The sequence below is a fragment of the Vanellus vanellus genome (assembly GCF_965231255.1).
Source record: "Vanellus vanellus genome assembly, chromosome: 1".
NCBI lineage: Eukaryota > Metazoa > Chordata > Aves > Charadriiformes > Charadriidae > Vanellus > Vanellus vanellus.
This window is the reverse complement of record NC_138905.1, coordinates 57500744-57522118: the sequence shown is the minus strand read 5'-3', so window position 1 is coordinate 57522118 and position 21375 is coordinate 57500744. Positions and strand designations below refer to the sequence as shown.

At 48.0% G+C, this 21375-nt stretch overlaps 1 protein-coding gene across 1 annotated transcript in view; it reads left to right on the top strand.

Annotated features, from left to right (window-relative positions):
* Positions 1–998: 998 nt before the first annotated feature.
* Positions 999–21375, top strand: part of CACNA1I (calcium voltage-gated channel subunit alpha1 I) — a gene marked incomplete at both ends in the record, with an annotated part of 167979 nt that continues 147602 nt past the window's right edge. The window contains one exon of the mRNA XM_082498610.1: positions 999–1279. Coding sequence (XP_082354736.1) covers positions 999–1279 — 281 coding nt within the window. The remainder of the gene's footprint in view (positions 1280–21375) is intronic.

Below are 21375 nucleotides of genomic sequence, written 5' to 3'. Positions count from 1 at the left end.
TAAGAGCATCACCGTGCTATTTAATGGACAACATTTGGCTTTGCATTTTTCCCAGAACAAGGTGGCCGTTATATGCACCCAGCCAGCAAAGTGATGTTCTTTACCAAAAGCACAATGCTCTGCAGTACTTGGGTGCCACTGAGCGTGAGACCTGTTCTTCTGCTCTTCCTACACTCACCCACACTCTCTGACCATTCCACTTAGTGGAATAACTTTTGCAACCTGTCTTCGTGGTGCTTCCACTGCCCTGGCAAAGGAGAGCTCCACCAGCTCCAGTAAAAAGTGCTTAACATTTAATCCCACTTCTAGTTTGAGTTACAGCTCCCTGTTTGAATGAGTGATTCTTCTGTATGGGTTTGATGTGCATTTGCCAATGCTGGTCTGAAGGAGCCTGCCCAACGAGCAGCGTGGCATGAAGCCAACCCAGCGCGTCCCTTGCTGGGAGAGGGCATGCCTGGGGCAGCAGAGCTGAATCTGGGGTTGGCAGGGCTGTGTGAGGGACCGCGAGGGCACGGTGGCTGTGTTGTGTCAGGATGGGTCCATGCCGCTCCAAAGTGCAGTGCTGTGTTAAGGTGCTCAGTCTGGCTCCAGAAGAGTTGGCACCATCACCTGAGGTGGTGCAGCAACGCGCCAGGGGGTCTCAGGGGCTACAGGGATGATTTAAATAGTGATGGAGAGGACTAGCCAGAAGAGTCTCGGTGGAGAAAGGGACTGGCAGAAAAAAGAAATATTGGCAGAAGCTGTCCTGCTCGCACTGCTGGCATAGAGAAGCAACCATACTGCACTGCTGGGGCTAAACTGGATAGTTTTGCTTAAAATTGCTTCAGCACAAGGTGCGACCACAGTTTATCATTGCCAGAACTGTTGGTCCTGTGGCTCTCCCCTGCTCTGAACTCACTGGGAGGGCACGGGCGTGCTGTGCTCTTGCTGCTGATTCCTCACGTGGGTTTCATTTCTCTTTCTCCCCTCCTCTCCAGGGGTTCTCGATTGCGGCTGGCATGGCAGAGTACGTCCCCCAGCCTCCCTCCACCTGGCCCGTGGGCCCACAGCCCCCTCACGCCTCTGCCGTCTGCCCGTTGGAGCCCATGGATCAGGGTGTCTCGGAGCAGCAAATGACGCCGGAGCAGCCGCCGTCCTCCCCAGAGCTGGGTGAGGACGAGGAAGTCACCTCCCCGCCAGACCCTGATGTCCCCTACCCCGACTTGGCCCCAGTTGTCTTCTTCTGCTTGAAGCAGACCACCAGCCCGAGGAACTGGTGCATCAAAATGGTGTGCAACCCATATCCTTTCCGAGCTGCACCTTCTCCCGCCCTGCCTCTCGCTCCCTTCTGCCCCATCCCTCCCCTCTCCCTGCCCTCCCAGGGCACGAGGCAGGTAAGGAATGAAGTTTCCTACTTATTTAACAAACTGCTTTGTTCCTCACTTGTGTTTAAACAAAACCTCACTCTTTTAGTCTTTGATCAAAAGAAGCTGATCATGAAAGAGGGGACTTCAGAGAGAGCTGCTGACAGCCCCAGTCACAGGGGGCTGGGTGAGGGGAGAGGGGAGGGGTCAGGAGAGGTATTTTAGGAAGGCCTGTTCTTCCCCTTCCCAGCTCCCTTTTCGCCTCTGCCCTGGGACAGAGCGGGGTTGCTAGCCCAGGGGCTTGTCAGCAGGCTGCCACGAATGGCAGAGGTGCCTCCTCCCTCTGAGCCTACAGGCTTTAGTGAGAGCTCATCTTGCCCTTGGTGAGGGAACCACCACCCCTGGACCTTGACTGCAAGGATACCTAGGTGACCCCTTGCCTTCCCAGCAGGCACACGTCACTGTCCTGCCGATGTCTTGCCGTGATGCCTAGGCAGGAACAAATGGGGAAATCTGTTCAGAGTTTGATGCTGAGCCTCATACGTGCTGGAGGAGACCTCTGGGATGTGAGCATGTCCTTTCTTTGCTCGGGAGGCCAATGATCACAGGTGTGTGTCATTGTTCACATTCAGTGCCTTGATTGCAAGGAGGGCCCTGCAAGCCATCAGTGCAAATGGTGACCACCTGTGTGACTCATTAGCACGGAGGCTGCGAGGAAGCAATGGCCTCTGTGGCTCTTGAGCCTGATGCAATACAAAAAAAAACAGGTGGAGGGCACTTGCTACTCTTTGGACTGTGGGACCCTTCAGATGGGAAGGAAGGGGGGGACGTGATGAATCATCAGAGAGGTAGGTCTAAAGTTTTACTTGAACCTTTTTCTGGCTGGAAATCTCAAGTGATGGTGCTTTCTCCCTGCAAGTTTCTTAGTTCCTAGTTTGGTAGGCAGTATCTATAAGAACGCTTGTTATGGTTTTGATGCATTGGCTTCTAGATTAAATTTGAGTGTCCAGGCATGCAGCAGAGACTCACAAAATGTTTCTAAGAGCCTTTTCAGCTTCAAGAGCCAAACCCTGGGTGAAGTCTTGAGGTGCTGTCAGCAATAACAGATGACCTTAGATGGCTGATGGATCTGGAGATTTGTTTCAATTTCAAACGTAGGAAAAGGTTTGGGTTTCAGCTGTGAGCTCTTGTCTTAAAGTTCAGAAGCTCTTAAAAAGGTGTTGCAGTCTCAAGCACAGGTTATGACTGAGAACTTGTTGGAGGCTTAGGTTTTCTGCTTTCCTTTCTCCTTAAAATTTTAAAACTTCATATTGAATTATGCATGGCTTTTCAATCACTGTGTCTGCACTAGTTATTATGTCCTGGGAGTCTTGTCCCAGCGTGTGGTGGCCTCAGAGCAAAGCATGAAAGATTTGTGTCTCAATGCAAAGGCTGGATTCAGCAAATGAGAGAAGGGAAATAGCCTGGGTTTGGGATGAAGATTTGCTCTTGAAAGGGGGAATGGGGTTGTGAGGGAAGAAGAGAAGTGCCTGTTCTGGCTAAGAAGTCAGTCAAAATGGTCCTTCTAGTTTGGTACATAGGCAAGGAGGTTGTTTAAAGGTGTTGGAGCTGTGTTATCCAAGGAGTTTGGCACTATATCCCCATCTTAGTGTTTAAATGTTACTCATCTTTTAACCTACAGATGTGTGGTATTTGACCCTGAAAAGGACTTTTTCGTAGTAGAAGCTATAGAAGGAAGGAAAAAGCCTCATGTAATCACCTGTAGATGACACTACACCTGGCTACATGTGACATGGGGTGAAGGGCAATGGTGGAGCTGCTGGAAAGCTTTTGAATGGGTTGTTTCAGACCTGTGAGTTCAGCTCAGCTGTGTGAAGTTAGGAGATTATTTGAAAAGCAGAGACTGAGTGGAGAAGATTCCTCTCCTCCTTTGATTACCCCCATACTCCCGTAGTCTTCATTTTGAATGGATCAAGCAGTAAGTAGTTCCCATAATTTTTTCAAATGAAAGATTGTTTCTACACTCCGAAGGTTTCTTGCAGGCAATCACGTGTTCTTCGCATCACACTTCTTTTCTTTCTGATAGCACCATAGAAATAGTACAATTCCATGGCCTGGTGGCAGATCACTCACCATGGTCTTATCCCTGGCTGGGAATGAGCATCTTTGTAAGGCATGCTTCTATGGAAGTAAAATTGTGTCTTCTAAAAATCTATATGCTCATCTGCTTTCTCCCTGTCTGAAGTTTTTCATCCCTGTTATATTGGGCTATTGGGTCTCCAGTGCTCTTATGCCAAGCAGGCGCAGGCTTGAGTCACTGTCACAGGGCAACACCTAGCCTTTCCTGAAGATTCAGCAAAAAAGATGGGGCATTAATTAAAAGCCTGTTAATCTTCTCATTGACCTTCTACTAGGCCAGAGCTTCCTGATCATTGTTATGGAAGTACTGTCAATGAGACTTAAAATGGAAGCGCTGATTGTTAAGGACTATGTAGCATTTTTTTGTAAGCACAAGGTCATTAACCACCAAATTTCAATTTAGGTAATTGCATTCTACCTACTTAAACCTCCCTCCCCTGAAGATTATTTTTTTCCTTCCGTGAGCAGTCCTGCAATTTTGTTATGTGCTATTAAACAACTGCCATATTCCTTTGCTGCAGTGCAGTAAGAGGAGGAAGAATCGCTTATATCCCTGCTTTAAAATCACTTCTGGGCGCATATTAGCGTATAAATGTGTAATGCTGTTATTGCAAAAAAATTGTAGACCCTAACTCCCTTTTTAAGATAGGGACCTATGTTCCATGTGAAACTGTGGCCTTTGTCCCCGAAGGGACTATTTACTGTGCTTTTCGCCATTGTGCTGTACGGTGAAAAGGAGCCTGATGCTTTGAAGTTAGGTGATTACACATTTCTGGGGTGGCTTTACGTACAGCGCAAATGAGTGCTTGAATTGCCCTAGTTTATTGGTGAACAGACTTAATCTTTTTTTTTTTTTTTTTAAATCTTGATTAACCTTGTTAGATGCAAGTAACTGCTGTGGAATCAGTTGGGTGCGCAATGCAACGCGCACCAGGTAAGCGTGCCTGTCGGAAAGGAGTCCGGCGTGATGCAGCACATAAGCAACCTGCCCAAACAGTTTGTTTCGGTTGATTCCTGTTTTGATGAACAGGCAGAATGCCGGTCGCTCGGAGCTGCAGACCACGGGGCTGTTGCAGCTACAACGTTAACACAGTCAATATTTGAGATATAGTTATGAGAGAGGCTGTAAGATTTTATATTTTTTTTTTTCTCTTATAAAACCTAAACTCCACGTCAAATAGGACTTCAAGTCAAGCTCAGAGGGGAAATAGGGTGAAAAGTGTGAAAACATGTTTCCAAAACAACTGTGTAGCACTCATCTTATGAATTTATAAAGTGTTTTGGACTAAATAAAGGGCATGCCACATGGCGCCTTACAGATGGATCCTGATGCACTTTGCAAATTATGAGAAGATTATGAGAGAGATGCCTGGATGTCTGCATTGCTGTTTGACTCCTTGGGGTTCCGTAAAGACTTTACACTTCGTCCATCCCTAGGGTCAAATGCAATAGATTTGGTTTGTCCTTTGAGCTTTTCTTTAAAAGAGAAACTCTTTCCAGGAGGCCCAGACCTCCCTTTGCTGTTGAATCTATAAAATTGACATGACAGTGAGAGCAAGAGCGAAGGGTGCCATTAAAAAAAATCAGTGCTAAAACTGTAGCAGTAACGAGATAGGCTCTGCAGTTCACCACTCTGTCATTTTCTTGCTTTTTGTAATATACCAGCCCCCTTCCCTCATTTGTGAAGTGTGTTGGCCGTTTGGGCTTCTGTTTTGCTCTCAGGCAGTGAAGTGAGGCATTTCCAGTTGATTTCAGTGCTGTAGGAGCAGCAAGTCAGGTCCCAGTTGTGCAAAAGCTTATATACGCACTTAATTTTTGGTACCGGGAGCTCTGTTTTATAGGGTATAGAGCAGGGGGACTTCTCGAAGCTAGTATGACTGCTTGTGTGTACTGAGGAGCTGCCTTGTAGCTCGTTAGCTTTAAAGATCCTCGAAATAGAGGCTTTGCTATTGTACCTGTCCCTGAAAGTCCTACCACGCTTCTGGGGATGCCTTTCCTATAACTTGTACTAGCAGCTGTATTGGCTTGGGCTATGTGCTTGGTGCACAAGGAAACAGGACCGGCCTTGGGCATATTGATGGGGAACTGGGAAAACCTACAGATTTATTCCCTACCTCCTCCCTGCCCTGTGCCACAGATATCACTTACGTACGAGCCAACTGAGTATAGGATGGTTGTCGATGGCAATAGTGGTGTCTCATGCTGGTACTGCCCTATGGGAGCATAACAGAGAACCAAATGCTGGAGGAGCAAAGAAAATGATGTGTGTGTGGTTAGGTAATTGGTAATTCTCTTGGGGACATTGAGCAGGTGATGCCATGGTGCATGGGGGACCCTGTGCTGCCAAAACCACCACTTTTGAGGTGACGCACGTGGCAGAGGGGCCAACAAATCTTTTGCTTGTTAATAAGCTTTGGGTGAATAGGTGTGTTATATATGACACCCTGGTCAAATACCAGCTTGGGCAAGTTGTGTTTGTATGAATGAAATTTTATGTGCAGATTCTGTAGTATGTTGTACTTGTTTCTGCCTTAAGCTGTTGCCTTGTGTACAGTTAAACCCTGGATGCAGTCTTCATAGCAACTGGATGTAGTTAATTAATAAGCAAACACCAGCTGGAAACTTATTGCGGGTCTTGTAATAGTTGATGTCTGTCTTAAGGCCTGAGCTCCTGTAATCCTCTGATGAGGTTTACTTTTCTTTTTACATGTGTACATTTCTTTATATCTGTGTGTGTATGTATACATAAATAAAAAAAAAAAGATAAATGTTCCTGCCTCTCTAGTAGGTAGAAAAAAGCTTGGAAATATGACCAGAAGGTATAATAATACATTGAAAATTGAGTGACTTATGAATTTTAAGCAGCATTTATCATTCTTGAGGACCTAGGGATCATGGCTTTCCACTCTTGGGGTCAGCAGTATCAGCTTTTATGTGCATACCTGGAAAACACTGAAATGCCTATGTTATTCCTGTTTCTCCATTTTAAAGAGATCTTTCCCGTCTTCTGAGCTAGATTTGCAGGGAGAGACAAGTGAAGAGTTTGGTGCTTATTTGAGGACTTGTGACAGCTTTGTATTATTCTAGGTAATCGGGCAGATGTTGCCACTGTGCCCTTAGGAATAGATTGATTTCTGGGGATTACGCAGCTCTGTAGACCTCCTTCCAGCCAACAGATATATCTGTATACCCGAGATCCAACAACTGGAAGGTGATTTTTTTTTTTTTTTTTCTCTAAGAGGTTGTTATCTAACCTCTCTGCCCTCCACACCGTGCTAAACCAACTTTACAGTCGCTCCTGTTGCATGGGAAACTATGCTGGTCCAGAGCTCTCCAGTGGACGTGGGGTGTTGGTGGCATTGGTGTTTCCCTGGGGCATGTGCCGAATGCTTTTCAAGCTTTAAAAGGAGGCAAGCCTGCTTTAGGTCCTGCTGGGTTTTCTGCCACTCTGCCAGGTTCCCTACTGGTGGAATGCAGTTTGCTATTAGCAAATAAGGGTGACTTTTAATAAGCCAATTGTCCATAAACTTGATTAATATTAGAAGGCAATGCATGCACCGGGCCAACACGGCCACATCCCCAGGACCAATCTATCCTCAACTACTCTCCTCCCCTTCTGCGTTAGCAATATGAGCTTTAAAAGCAGTGGTTTCCTATGCTTGTGAACTGACCCTTAATTTCCTAGTTAATTCTTCTCTTGGGAAGATGGCTGGGCTTCACCCCATCTAATTCTACCTGTCTGAAAACCAGGCATCCGCGCTCTTTCCGCAGATATTTGACAGACTGCCCTCTGTAGCGGGAAATCCGGCACGCTTAACTTAACCCTCTTTAGTAAAGAAGAAAAAATAGGCACCTCCAGAGATCCGCTTTGCCCTCTGAAGGGAGGGGAGTTTCTGGACCGTGGCCCGCAGGGATTGCTGGCTGGCATCTTGGGCTGCCTTTGGGATTGCTCTGCTGTTTGGCTCCCCAGATCCTATGGAAGGAGGCAAAGGGGAATGCATGGACCAGGTTTGGTTTTGGAAATGGTGCAGTCTGAACAGTTTAATGCTTCCATAATGAAATACTGGGCAATCATTTTGTAGCGGGCGGGAAAGGCATACCATCTGCCCGGACTCTGGATTGGCAAAAAGTAGTTCTGTAAATTCCAGCTTCTTTTCTGGGATAGAAACCCTGTTTTCTGCTTGTAGTTGGTAGGCAGGTGGCAGGAGGAGCATGAATAGTGCTCAGGACCTGCACAAATAGTTCGGACTTTAAAACTAGTGGCGAGGAAGCGTCATTAGCGTGGGTCATTTGATGTGCAAGTTTACAACGGGAAGTTTAAAGGGATCATTTGCACAGTCAGACATGGTGTAAGTGGAATTTAAACTCGTGCGTTGTCATTAGTAGCACACAAGGGATGGATGTGTTTGAAGGGGATTTGCATGCTTGCGATCTGTAAGAAATTGGCTGGGTTGTGTGTATGCGAGATGTACGCAATTCCAGGCAAGTGGGCAGATGTAAAGGGATGAGGTCTAAATTTGGCTGGCTTGCAAGCTGGCCCTGTGTATCTAAGCACAAATGCTGAGACAGGATATCTCACTGCCTCCCATCCCTTTAGCTTATTCTCTGGAGGTTTTTTATAGTGAGAAGTCAAAGACCATGGTTTGGAAATGAAGCAGGACAACAGCACAAACAAAACCAGAGCTCTGACTGTCTGAAGCTTTAATATCCATAGGGTCTAACAAAATCAGAAATAAGGCTAAAAAAATTCTTAGAGCATCCCTCCTGTCTTCATGCAAAGCTCTGAGCATTTTGCTTGTTACTGAAGGATAGATTCTTACTGCTGGAGGAAGGGCTAACTGCACAATATTGAGAGCAGGCTGTGGTTTAGGAAAGTGGTATTTTATTTTTTTTTTCTCTGTGTGTGTTGTACTACCCTGTTTCCCCAGTACATGGCAAAAGGAAAAAAAGACCTGCAAATGCTCCGTGCCCTGGTGCTTCAGGAAAGTGGGGCTAGGACTGTTACTGCAACAGATTTTTACGATGTATCTTGGTATGTTCCCTGGATTTCTGGTCAGTGCGTATGGAAGGTGTGGGGAAGCAGGCAGGAGAGTAGAAGGTGAAAGTCATATCTTTGTCTGCTGTAAATCAGTGTTGTTCTGCTACACCTAGTGAAAATAGACCTATTTGCACCAGCCGTTGCCCTTCAGGCTATGTTGGGAAGACTGGTCTGGTCTTGTCATATAGTACAGTGTTATCCAGTGCAGACAGTGCGGTTTGTGGCAGCTTGGGGGGTACCTGGTAGTGTCAGGCCAGAGGAGGGGGACAATGTGCCCTGCCCAGTGCAGGGATGGTGGCAGTGCCTGCTTTGGGGGACCTCCCCATCCCTCTGCAAAGTGCATTGCTGAACCGAAACAAATGCTGAAAAACCCTTCTGGAGCACATTGTGTTTATTCACTGGAATATATTTTGCCTTGGAGATGAGAACCATTTACTCTCTGAAAAATGGTCAGTTTGCCTTTTTCAGCCTTCATGAACACTGAAGCAGGGCGTGTGAGGGAGCCGGAGGGGGTTCTTTGAGAAATAGAAAGGGCAATAAAAATACTCATTTTGAGTTTAAGACCTATAAAATACTCTGACCAGACCTCTAATTGCATGTTCTGTCATAACAATGTGTATTAAATAATGCAATTAACCACTAACAAATTGACCAGCTGCTTATTTGAGGACTTGATGCTCTTCCCACCCCAGAGCGAGGAGAAGGGCCCGCAGCCAGCTGAATGTGCTGTGTGTTGTGAGCGTAATACTTGACAGGAGCTGCTTCAGGTGGGGAATGGTTAACGGAGTTGCAGCTCTTCTGCAGCAAATGGCCCCCAGCAGGTCCCAGGATGGTTAAGAGGAAAGACCGTGTGAAAAACTTGGCCCATTTCAGACCTATGGAGAGAACAGGAGCAAAGAGTCTGCCAAGCTGTCAGCCTCTAAGCTGGGAAGATCTTTATAGTCCTAGAGAGGCACTGTCTTTGGAATATGAAGGTGTAGGAAGGCTGCAGCCTAGTGTAAGATGGACAGGGCTCAAGCTTGCACCCACTTCTGGCAGTGCTCACTTTGGCCACTGGTTCTGGTTGGCCCAGCACACCTTGGCTAGTCCCTTCCCTGAGTCCTTTGCAGGTCTCCATGCTACCACCTCTCCTGTGCTTCACTGCCTGCCACGGGGCAGGGGTGAAGAAGGTCCTGTTTGGATTGTGCTCTGAAACAGGGTTTGCAGCCCCTCGCTGGTGAGTGCAGCAGAAAGTGGGCTGCGTAGTGGTGGGAAGTGCCACCAAGCTCTTAAAAGGGATGGATCTGGTTGGTGTACTGGGCTTGCCCTGCTCTCGGTTGCTGCTGCTCCCTGGGTTTGTGCTCATGTCAACTGTGCTCCTCCATCAGGGAGGGGATGCTGCTGGCTCTGCTGCCCCACCTGCCTCCCCTCCCTGGAGGGGTGCTCTGGGCTCTGCTGCTGAAACAAGGAGGGATCACTTCAGGAAAAGCTTTGGAGGAGGCGACAGGCTAGCCAAGGGGGATGTTTTTTATTCTCACTGGAGAGGACAGCAGAGTTGTGACCAGCAGCTGGGGAAGGAAGCTGAGACAGTGGGGCTGAGATGAGCAAGGAAGGCAGATAAGAGCACGGCTGGACTTGTAAAAGAAGAGATGAAGTGTGGTTATGAAGATGTAAGACAGAAACTGACGGGTAGTGATAAGGGGAGGCCATCTAGGTTGGGAACAGCTACTCCGGCATCACACTGCAAATCCCTGCTGAGTTTGGCAGGCATCTCAACAAATCCTTGTAATCAGTGGTATCAAAGGTGGCCGATAGATCTGAGAGAATCAGCGCGAGTGCTTGATCTTTATTAACTGCCATCAAGGACCAGTGAAGTGAGTAAGGAGGTGGTGTGATGGTGGTGTAACCCTCCTGCTGGAAGGCCTGCATAGGTGTTTGGATGGGTTGGTTGGTCTGGGGACTGAAGTTTGAATGCAGTGCTGTGGTTGTAACAGCTTTCACCTGCCCCTGACTGCAAGGTCAGCCGGTGAGGATGGAGATGGAGACCTTAGCCCCACATTCCTGTCTGAAGGATGCCCATCCCTGCCTCACTTTTCTCCAGCTTTCTCCCTGCCTGTTGCATCAGTGCAGATCAGGGGAGGGGAGCAGCTCCCTTGGGTGGGACGGGGGATGTGCAGAGCTGTGATGTGGGTGACCATCTGTCCCCCGAGACAATGGTGCCATTTACACTTATGTACTGCAACTCACCCAGGAGGAAAGAGAAATCTGTCCTCGCTAATGATACAAAACCACACTCTTTGCTTATCCTTTCTTCCTTTAGTTTTCTCTCCCCCGGTCTCCCCTCATCATCGCCTACCGTGCACAAGTCTATAAAAGCTGCTGTCGCTCCCCCTCCTCGAGTGTGACTCGGAGCTGTCGAGTCCCCGCAACTCCTCCAGCAGCCCCTCCTGTGACTAGCCACCCTGTCTCTCCCCTCTCCTTTCTCCATCTGTGGCAGTCTGTCATTTTTCCCTCTCCCCCCCCTTCCCTCGCTGTCATTCCTGGGTTTTGCTGCTAGTTGCCTGTCTCTGTTGATTGCTGCTGTCCTTGAATTAGCTCTTTCTATAGACTGCCCTTCTTAGCCAGCATCGTGGACAGCAGGCTTCCTGGGGAGAATGGTCAGGAGCTAAAGGGAAGGTCTGAAGGTAGGATTTAAGCAGGGGGGGCATAACACGTTGGTTTAGTTAGAAGCGGGGAAAAGGCCAGGGCTCTGCAGAGATGTGTAGAGCTTAGGAGAAACCCACCTCTTTTCCCAACTATCTGTGGATACCCACAGTGGGGGGACAGTATAGGGCTATGGGAGGGCAGGAAAAAAGGGGTGGAGTGAGGCTGACGGGAAATTAGGTGGTCTTGGTGAGAGGCAAGGCTGGCTGAATGGAAGAGTGGTTATATCTGAAGCAGTGACGCAAGCTTGGTGGCTGTGCCGTGGTGGGGTGGGATTGTTGCCTCATCCCCCTCCTCATCCTCACAGAGTGCTTCTGTTCCCATCTAGAGCATTATTCCCCACCTAGGCCAGCACCTATCCCCCTGTGCCCTCCAACGTGCAAGCGGCATCCCTGACATCCCCATGCCGAGCTGTCAGTGTGCAGGAGTGCTGCGCTGATTGCAGTAGGACTGTGATGGGTGGTAGAGGACAAGGAGTGCACTGACCCTGGGAGCAGCGACAAGGCCCTGCTCTGTGGGGCCGGGTGCTAGCAGATGAACATCCCCTAGACCAGCTCAGGTGGGATTTGCTACTTCAGCAGCTGGCCCTGGTCCCCTCTGGGAGGTAGCCAGCTCCCTGCTCGTTCTCGTTCACCAGAGCTGACTCTTGTAGGCAGACACAGACAGATGTGAGCTCAGCACGTTGGCTGGGAGCTGTGTAGTCGTGGTCTCCTGGCCCTGTGCCCCAGCTTGGAAGGTGGGCAAGGTGCTCAAGGGTTTGCTTACAGAAGTTGAACTAACCCTGCTGTCTCAGCCTTATTCCTGACCCCCAAATCTTTGTCAGAGCTGCTTCATCTCTACTTTAATAACTCGGTTTTGTTTATCAGTGCCTTCCCAGAGTAGCATAAATGCTGAAATACCACAAGGGCTTTCAGGTTGCTTGTAGCTTGAAGTAACTGGATGTCTTGAGAGGCAGAGTGAACCAAATCTGCCTCTTGTGGGATTTCGGTTCTTAAAGAGTCACGGATGAAAAGGGCTAACATCAGTACAAATTCATCCAGGAGAGAGCTGCTGAATCCAGTCTTGTAATGCTAGCTATGAGATTTGCCTCAACGGGCAAGAAGGGAAGGAATGGGAAGAAAACACATGGTAAAATATTAACCTCCCTATGGAAACAGGCAGTTTGTCGCAAACAGCAGCTGTTCTTTTGCATGGCATGGAAGAGGCAGGAGCTCAATATTTGAGGGTGGAGAAATATTTTCTTCCATGCAGAGGTTGATAATCCCTCAAGTCAGAGATCCAAAAATCTCTTTCTTTCCAGGCCCTGCTTATTATTTGGGAGCACGCTGAAACGCCACAAAGCCGTACTTGGCAAATCTGCCTTGTCCCATCATTCACATACCCCAAAAGGACGCTTCCTACGTTTACCTGTATCCTGCACCTTGCTTCTCAGCCAAGAACTCGTCACTCTAGTGCGGCAATAAGTCCCCCTATGAATACAATGTCCTTATTTTCTACAAAATGCACTACAGATTATTTCCTTGCCAGCTAGTAGGCATTGTTGACAAGCATTGTTATCAATAATTAAGCTAAAACATATTTGAGAAAAGTATGTTTTGTGATACATTACAATTTTTATGTCGCTGTTTTTGTTCACATATTTACCAACTTGTGATGTAATTTTTGCTTTGAGCAAGTCTTGTGTTTTTATGGGTGAATCTGGCAGGCTCTGCTTTGCCCATGTGTGAGGTTCAGGCCAGGCCTTGAAAGTATTTGTGTCATAAGTGAATTATATTAAAAAAGACATGCTCATAGAAGTGCAACAGTAATAATATATTGCCTTTGTGGTACTGCCTGATGTTCAGTGCCACTGGCCAACTGTGATATTTCTTAATGAAGGATGTTATTTTTTTCCTCAAGGCAATTTTTTTGCTTGCTTTTTTCTTTCCCTGTGGCTCCCTTCTGATTCATTTCCTTGATGGAACAGGATCCTTCCCTGCTTCGGAATTTGCTGCTCTTTTCTCCATACTTGTTGGCCCAGTGTTTAGGAGCCCCTGTGCTGGCAACTGCTCTTGTCTTCCTATCTGGAGCCTTCTTTGAAAATGATATTTTAGTGACTGGAGGGGGCCCTAGATGGTAGCCCTTTTGTTTTATACAGGAAAACCCTTTGGAGGCAGCAGTCTTCTGGCTGTTTCCTTGTAGCAATTTGTTTGTCCCATGGTTAACGGAGTTGCAGCTAGTTTTTGTTTCTTATAGGTTGACCCTGTTGTCTTTCCCTACGTGGGTGACCTCCTGATAATACATGGTTTCTTCCTTGCTGGGCGCCGAGTAACATTTTTCCTTCATCTCCTGCCCAGCAGGATCTCTGAAGTCACACAGTTCATACGAGGGCCATGCACACAAACAGAACCAAAGAAATGGAAGACTTGGTTTTCATTGTTACATGAGGTGGTAACATGGGTTTTGGCTGGTGAACTTTTCCCATTGTAACACTCTTTTTATCCCTTAATGAAATTTTAATTCGAGGTCTGGGAGATAGGGACCAGGCAAAAAGCCTGGGAAGGATACTGGAATTGGTGGACCGAGAAGGCCAGGAGCAAAATAAGTTCAGAGGGTCAGGCAGCCAGCAGGGAGTGGAGGTGGAAAGTTTGATCCACCAAATGCCTGCCCATCAGTGGCAGGGCACTGGGGAGCAATGGCATGAGCGAGCAATCTGGGGAGGAGACTGGGTGTGCTGGGGAAGGCTAATGGAGGGGCAGGTAACCAGGGTGGGGGAGGTGAGGATGTGGATGGGAAGAAGCTGTCTGAGAAGGCAAAGGCCGGGACAGTGAACCCGAGTGGAGGTGGGCTGGCAGGGCTGGAGGGCTCAGGCTGCAGTGGGAAGGGGTAGGATGGGAGCATCACACGCAGGATTGGTGGGATGAAATGATCTCCCTGCCCCAGAGCCTGCATGCTGCAGTTCTGCTCATTTCTGTTTCCCTGCTGTCAGCAAACTTTTGGAAGACCCATTGGAAAAACAGGTGTCACATCACTGTCTGCACTGAATGCCATCTCATCTTGTGGATGTAGGAGTCCTATGGGAAAAAAAAAAAGTAAAAAAGTATAAGTATGAAGTGAAAGATTGTGTTGTAAAGGCAGTGGGGAGAGGGAGAAACTGAGGTTCCACATCCATCCTTAATTCTGTCTTAATTTCTTGGATTGAGTCAGATCAAAACAGTCTCTCCTGGGTATATTCAAAGCATTGGTGTTTTTTTTGCCCATGGCAACTGCAAATTTATTTCTGTTTGGATGGGTTGTTACAGGATCAGCAAAAGAGGTCTCAGAGGCTACCCTGCTGCCCAGTGCGAGAGCAGTGTTTCAGAGCATCCAGTGACACAAGTGCTAGTCAAAAAACCCTCTCAAATGCCTCTGCACAGCAAAACCAACTGTGTGGTGTGTGTGGTTTTTTTTTTTTTTTTTTTGCAACTCTTGAAATTCAACTTAGTTTTCCACCAAAAAAAATTGTAGTCATACCTGCTATGGAAGTTTCAGCTCAAGCTGCCACTCAGATAAAGCTCTAAGCAAATGAGACTGGGTGTTGAGAAGGAGAAGAGTTTGGGGTAGGATTAATTAAAATTAGTGTTATCAGTGAAGCTGCATACAGCCTTCTACCATGTAGTCTGGCTCTCGCTGAAGCCTCAAGTTTCCCCTACAATACAATAATTAATGATTAAAGTAGGTACTTTAAAAAAACCTTTCTCCGTAACCCAGGGTTCTTTTTTTTTCAAAGCACAGAATTAATTGCATCCCTCCACAGTATCTTTGAGGTGCTGTTATTTCTTTAAAATGCATTTCCAGCATATTGTGATATGTCACACATCCTTTAAATATCCAATAGCTTTTTAACTTTTAAAAATCTATTTCACACTTAGTGGCATGCCTGTAATGCATTTTTCTGGAATGTGTGGCAGATGTCTGGGGAAACTGTGTTTTCTCCCATATGGGGGTTATTTTACTGAAAAATGAAATAGGATTGGCACTTCATTTGATTTCCCTGAGCTGTCACATCAGGGATTCTCTGGCTGAGTGTGAGACATGAATCTAGATCATAGGTAGTCTGCAGAAGGCAAAATGCGCTCCCTTTCCTGGTTGAAGGGGAACTTCCCATGGAAGAACATCCTCTGAGGGCTGCGAGGAGGGCGAGAACAGACTGGAGAGGTCTGCTCTAAGGATATCCTGCTCCGTGGGACTCTTCTGCATGCTCTGGAGAAAGAGAAGTAGCATTAAGTGTGTACTTGGACCTTCCTCTATGAGGAGGAGGACAGTGGCAGCTTCAAGGTTACTCAAACCTTCAGGGAATTCCTGACACTTGTGACCCATGTTTCTCAGGTGGGAAGTAAGCTGGGACTTCAGGGTTGGGTGTTGCTGAATTTAACTCCTAGAAGGAGTCATAAATGCCAGGGCTGCAGTCATTTTGACTGTGTCAGGCCATGACTGCGTGGCTGTAGTTTCAGGACAGAAAGGAATCTGTCATTGCTCCATTGGCCAACGATACCTGTGTTTGCAGGGGCCTGGTCAGTGTTTCTGTTTTGACTCCTCTTCCTCTCCACCCTATTTGAATGTGGCCTTCTGTCCCCTTGTCCTTGTGCTATGGTGAATTGTATCCCTGTATTTTCTCTTTTTTTCTATTCCCCACAGACAGGGAGACAGGCTGAGCACTGTGCTTGGGGCAAACCCCCTCTGTCCTTTCCCCTGAGGCATCAGGGAGAGGCAGGGGAAGGAGGTAGAGCAGAGGACCTGCTGCAAGGCCCTGAAGCTAGTGCCCATGCCAACATCTCCCCTTTGCTGGGACAAACATAGTGGAGATAAATACCAGGTGTCTCGGGAAGTGTAGTTAAATGCACTGACAGTCCCTGTTTTGTCATGTTGGGATAGCTGAGCCTTTCTTCCAGCTTTACATTTCAAAAGACTGCCTGTGACACTTGGCCCACCCCTCTTCTCGCACTCAACCTGGGAGATATGTTCCTAAGTTTCTGGGCAATAAAAGTCCCCAAGGCTTATTTGGCTGTGGTAGCAGACAGCGTGTCCTCGCTGCTGGTATGTGTGGGCACGGGCGTGCTGCTGTCAAGGCATTTCTGGGCAGAGTTTCTGAGGGACGGAAGAGCATAGCCCTGGGGGAAGCCATCACCGAGGGCATTGCAGGGGGGAAAGCAGGAAGGTGCTGTGTATCACTTGAATCAGAGATGCGAGCTGCTGTGACGAGGCGAGGGGATGGGTGGCTGAATGATCGGGGATGTTCCCCACAGGACAGAGGATGTCTGTGGTCCCACTAGTGGAAGCAAAAGTGTCAGGTTAGACAGCTCTAGCAGGAGAGCACAAAAGCGATTATTTCCTTCCCTGGCCACTTGACTTCTGTGGGTACTTCTTGAGTGCGATTAAGCAGATTAGTGTCACGCACTTGAGACTTTGTCTTGTACCTATGGCATTTCCCATTCTTGTTTGCGCGTGTGAAGGATTTCCTCATCCATTGCTGTGACACCTCACCCCACTGGACACAGGATTATTCTTTTCTGATGATTAACGTTTTCATGGGTCTCAGGCAGCTTTTCAGCAACACAAAGAGAAATTCCCAATAGAGAATCTGATGCAAAGTCTTTACTTTCTGGACTTAATAGTTACACCTGGGATTATTTCATCCCACTGAATCACTTCTTCTGAGACCCTGCCGCTTCCCCCAAACAGCAGTGGAGCTTTGTATTTATAGGCTTATCTCTGCACCCCTTCCCCACCAACTGTGCTGCTTATGCTTGGTGCCTTCAGGCGCTTAGCTACGTGCTTGTGTTTGGAAACTGCAGGGAGGCCTCAAATGAACTGTCACAAGATTGTTATGTCTCAATCTTCCCCCCCCTCCCCGTCTCAACATGTGCACAGTGAGATGCGGTCTGGGACATAACTCTCATGGAGCCAGCGTGGCTCTCGGCAAAAACATGTGTGCAAGCGGCAGCCAGACCATCAAAATGCACTGAGAATTGGACAGAAGAAAGTATAGGAACTGCTACTGCAATGTATGTATTGCTTTTATATTATTAACCCTTTATATTGATGATACATACACAATAAATATATTTGACGAATAGTGATACAATTACTACATAATAAATCATCTGAGTTCTTTATTACTCTAATTTACATGCATCTGTATAAATCAGAGGTGTACTCACCATTCTCTTGCTGTCCCTGAAAGATACAGGAGGATTAGAAGACATTTGCATTGATGGAGCTTAGGTAAATATTTGACCTACTGGCGAGCTCCTCTGATGTTATCCCTAGGAGAGACTTGCTGTACCTTCCCCTGTGCATCTGGCTAGGTGATGTCGGAGGGATACAGGGAAGAGGGAGTCCCTTTCACTGCTGTTTAAAATACTGAAGGGACATAAAAGCTTTTGACTGGAAGGTGAGGATTTAAACTTGGTATTACTGTTCAAGATGTAGGGGGAAGACTGTGGAGCTATGAGAGAATAGGTCATGGAGGAAATTTAGTGGACTGCTGTATTTTGGGCCAGCTGGAGGCCACTGATGGGGAGGGTAGTGACTGAAGTACCTCAGGCAGTTAAAATCAGCTGGCTCCCAAATGTGGCTCGGGTGTGTTGGGATCCCGGTGTAAACCACCAGTGCAAGGAACTGTGTGTTGATGGTGGGAGAGGAGGAGCCCTCCCAGCCCTTCCTGAGCACCGCCCTGTGGTGTGGCATATCCAGGCAGCCAGTGAGGGGTGTGAGCGGTGATTTGGTTGAAAAGTGAGATGTGGGACAGGGACTGGAGTTCATACCCAGGAAACTGTCTGTGGGCTGGTGATGGGAAGGCGCTCCTTTGGCAGAGATGGGCTGAGCCTCCAAAGATGCTGGGCTCAGGGCAGGTAAGTACTCATGTGTTTGAGCCTTATCTGCTGTGGCTAATAAATTGGCACCACTCCACTGACTTCCAGAAAGCTCTGCTTGTTAGCCCTGGTTCAGGGCCTCTTGGGTTTCTCAAACTGGGGCATAGATCTTGGAAAAGGGAACAAACTTTCTTGCAAGAGTTTGGACCTTTCTTGTTTTGGCCAGGCTGAATATACCATAAAGGACAGCCTCTGTGTCTGTGTTGTTTTCATGCTTCTGTTTGAACCAGGCACTTACTGAAACAAAATGAAATCTGAGCTGGCAAGTTGGGTTCAAATTTCAGCTTCACATGGTTTGTGCTTTGTTCGGATTTATTCTCCTTTCCCCAAAATGCTCGTACCTCCCACCCTGTCCCCCAGACAGGGAGGCAGCTGTTGAGTTGTCATTTCTCTGCTTTCATGAAGGCCCGGTGGGAAGAAGAGACAAAGCAGAACATCTTTTGCCTTCTCCTCTGACTGCAGGTGGGGAGCTGAGCTCCCGGAGGAGCCTGTGCTTAGCTGCTGCCTGTGAATTGGTGGGATGTCGCTCTGGGGATGCTCATGTGGCGGGTGTTGCTGGAGGGAAAGAGGGGGAAGGTCCAAGAGAAGAGGTGACTGAACCCCCAAGCATTGTGGGGGTTCCCAGTTCAGATACACACAGTACCAGTGAAGTATCTGTGCATCTGAGGGAGAACTGCTAAGCAGGACCTCCTGGGATGGCTGGGCAGGCTGGAGCATGGAGAAGGTGTGGGAAAGAGGACCTGGGGAATAAGATGAGCCAGTGCATTAGTGCTCCTAGGAGCTAGTGTGTCTTTAAAGCTGATGTGTTGCCATGGAGTGTGCCTGGCAGTGAAGCTCCCTTGTTGCTTCTCTAATCCCATTCAGGCAAAGAAGAATGGCGAGGAGATTACAAACAATGCAGAGCAAAGGCACTCCATCTCCTGCTGTAGCGTGCTCTCCTTGGCCCCTGCACCCTCCACCGCCTGGGCATCTCTACAACTTACTCCCCCACATGGGTTGGGTAGAACAGCCTCCCTGGTACCTGCCACCCAAGGCAAATATGTTGCTTTCCCATGTCATAGGAGCCTGGGAGAGCACCTGCCACGGCTTCTGCACAAACAAAAAAGCAGGGAGGGAGAAGGGACCTTTCTGGGAAGCCAGGAGTGTGGGTGCAGGACTGGAGGCAGCAGAACTAACGGCAATACTCCCACTAAGGTAAACGGGAGCAGAACTGGGTTGGTGGAGGTCTGATGTTACTTAACATACTCAATAATGACTGGAGAGGAAGCTAATGCTCCTGTAATGGAAATGTCAAAAGATCCTTGACTACAAGTTGTTATAGGCCCATGACCTAGAGAGATTAGGAGCAAGGAAAGGACACAAGGTGAAAAATTAACCCCGTTCATCTTGTTTAGTTCTGTAACTCTTCTATAAACTCTTCTCACCATCGTCTACCTCCTGCTGCCTTGTGACCCATCCATCTCTAGACCTCCTACCTGCTGGTGCCTTTACTGGCCCTGCCTCAGCCCCTCAGCTGGGTGAGCCACACTTTGCCCTGTTGCAGGGCCCTGGGGACCAGCCCCGTCGGATCTCGCCTCTTGCCCTCAACATCTTGCCCCTCACCTTGCGCGTAACATCTTGTCTCCTTACCTCTTGCCCCTCGGCATCTTGTTCATCCCTGTCCTCTGGTTGTGGCCCAGTGTCTTTCCCTGCTGCGGTCTTTTTATCTCCGACAACTGCTGTGGTACAGGAGTCCCTGCACAGCAAGAATACCCCTTACTCATCTGTGCCTACAATTGTCCTCCATCTCCATTTGCAAAATCACTTCCTTTGTTTGCTCCCCTTGTTTGATGGGGGGACAGTTGGGCCACTCTTCCCTCCGCATCTAGTAGAGGAATAATCTCTAAGGAAGGAGTGAAGGGGGCAGTGAAGATAAAGTGAGACAGAGAAGCTGTTTCTGTTTGTCTACCTGGGGGTGACCATCCTGTGGTTCGTGAGCAGTTCAGGTGGGGTGGGGTCCCATCAGTGGGATGGAGCTGCCACAGGGGCTCCTGAGTGATCCAAACCCCTCCTCCAGGAGGGAGCAGCTCCAGAGTGGTGAAGAAATGACCTTGTTTCTCAAAGTGCAGCATGCTGTCTCCTTGCTTTAATAAGCTGTTGCTTCTCCATGGAGAGGTTCTCTGCCTCATGCCATGTCCCCTTTCCATGACAGCCAGAAGTACTCCTGTTTTAGCCAGAGCCTCTTTCAGTGAAAAGAAACCTTTTCCTTTTGTGCTTGCAGGGCTTGGTGCAAACGCCCCTCACCTGGGAAAACCAGGGCTCAAGTCTTGCTACAGGTGACTTGCCCTAGTGGAGCCCTTCTTGGAGAGCCTTGCCCCAGACTGCCCTCCCCTTTGTTCAGCGTGTGTCTGTCCCGTGTCCCCCCCCCCCCCCCCCCCCCCCCCCGAGCTCTGCAGGGTCCCCAGGCCCCCATGCAGCTCTGCCAACGGGTCTCCCTCCTGCAGAGCAGGCTGCCGGGCTCCTTGTGGCCGTACTTGATTACTGATGGATTAATGGGTGTCTCAAATGTGGGTTATTAATCCTGACCTCAGGCAATGTCTCATTAAGGATGAAAATAAAACAGAAAATGAATAGAAGAGGAAATGAAGAATCTGAAGGCTGAATAAAAGGGAATAGCGAGGAAGAAGCATGGAAATGGGGATAAAGATACTCAGTTTGGGACTTGATTTCTCTGGAGGCAGAGTGAAGAGAAGGAAAAATGGAAGGCTTAATAGGGCAGGAGGGGAGAAGATAGAGAGGTGGATTGAGAGGAAGGAGGGTCAAAGTAGCCCTTGCTGAGGCAGTCTGCCAAGGGCCATGGGCCTGCTGAGATTTCGCCAGGGCCAGGCTGAAGCAGATGGGACGAGAAGGATTGTAAGTCTGAAGGCTGCATAATATATTTAAGATGCTCCATCAAACTAGCTTCGCAGTGGTGGTGAGATGCTGGGTGGGGGGAAGACAAGAAAAATTTGATCGATTAATGAGAAGGTAAAGAAAAAAATATTCTGACAACGTGCAGCTCTCTTCTTTACATCTCTTACCTCTTACTTTCTCTTCTGTAGAGATGACATGCTGTCTAATTATGCTGGACACGAGGTTAGGTTTCTTCATCCTGTGAGGCTTTAGTTTGCTTTTGTTTTACTCTTCCTCACTTTCTTTCAATTTTCCCAGTTCCCAAAATCGACAGCATTCATCAGACAGTAACTAACTTCAGGCTATCTGGGTGTTGCTCCCCTCTTCCTACTACTGGGGTAGGATATAG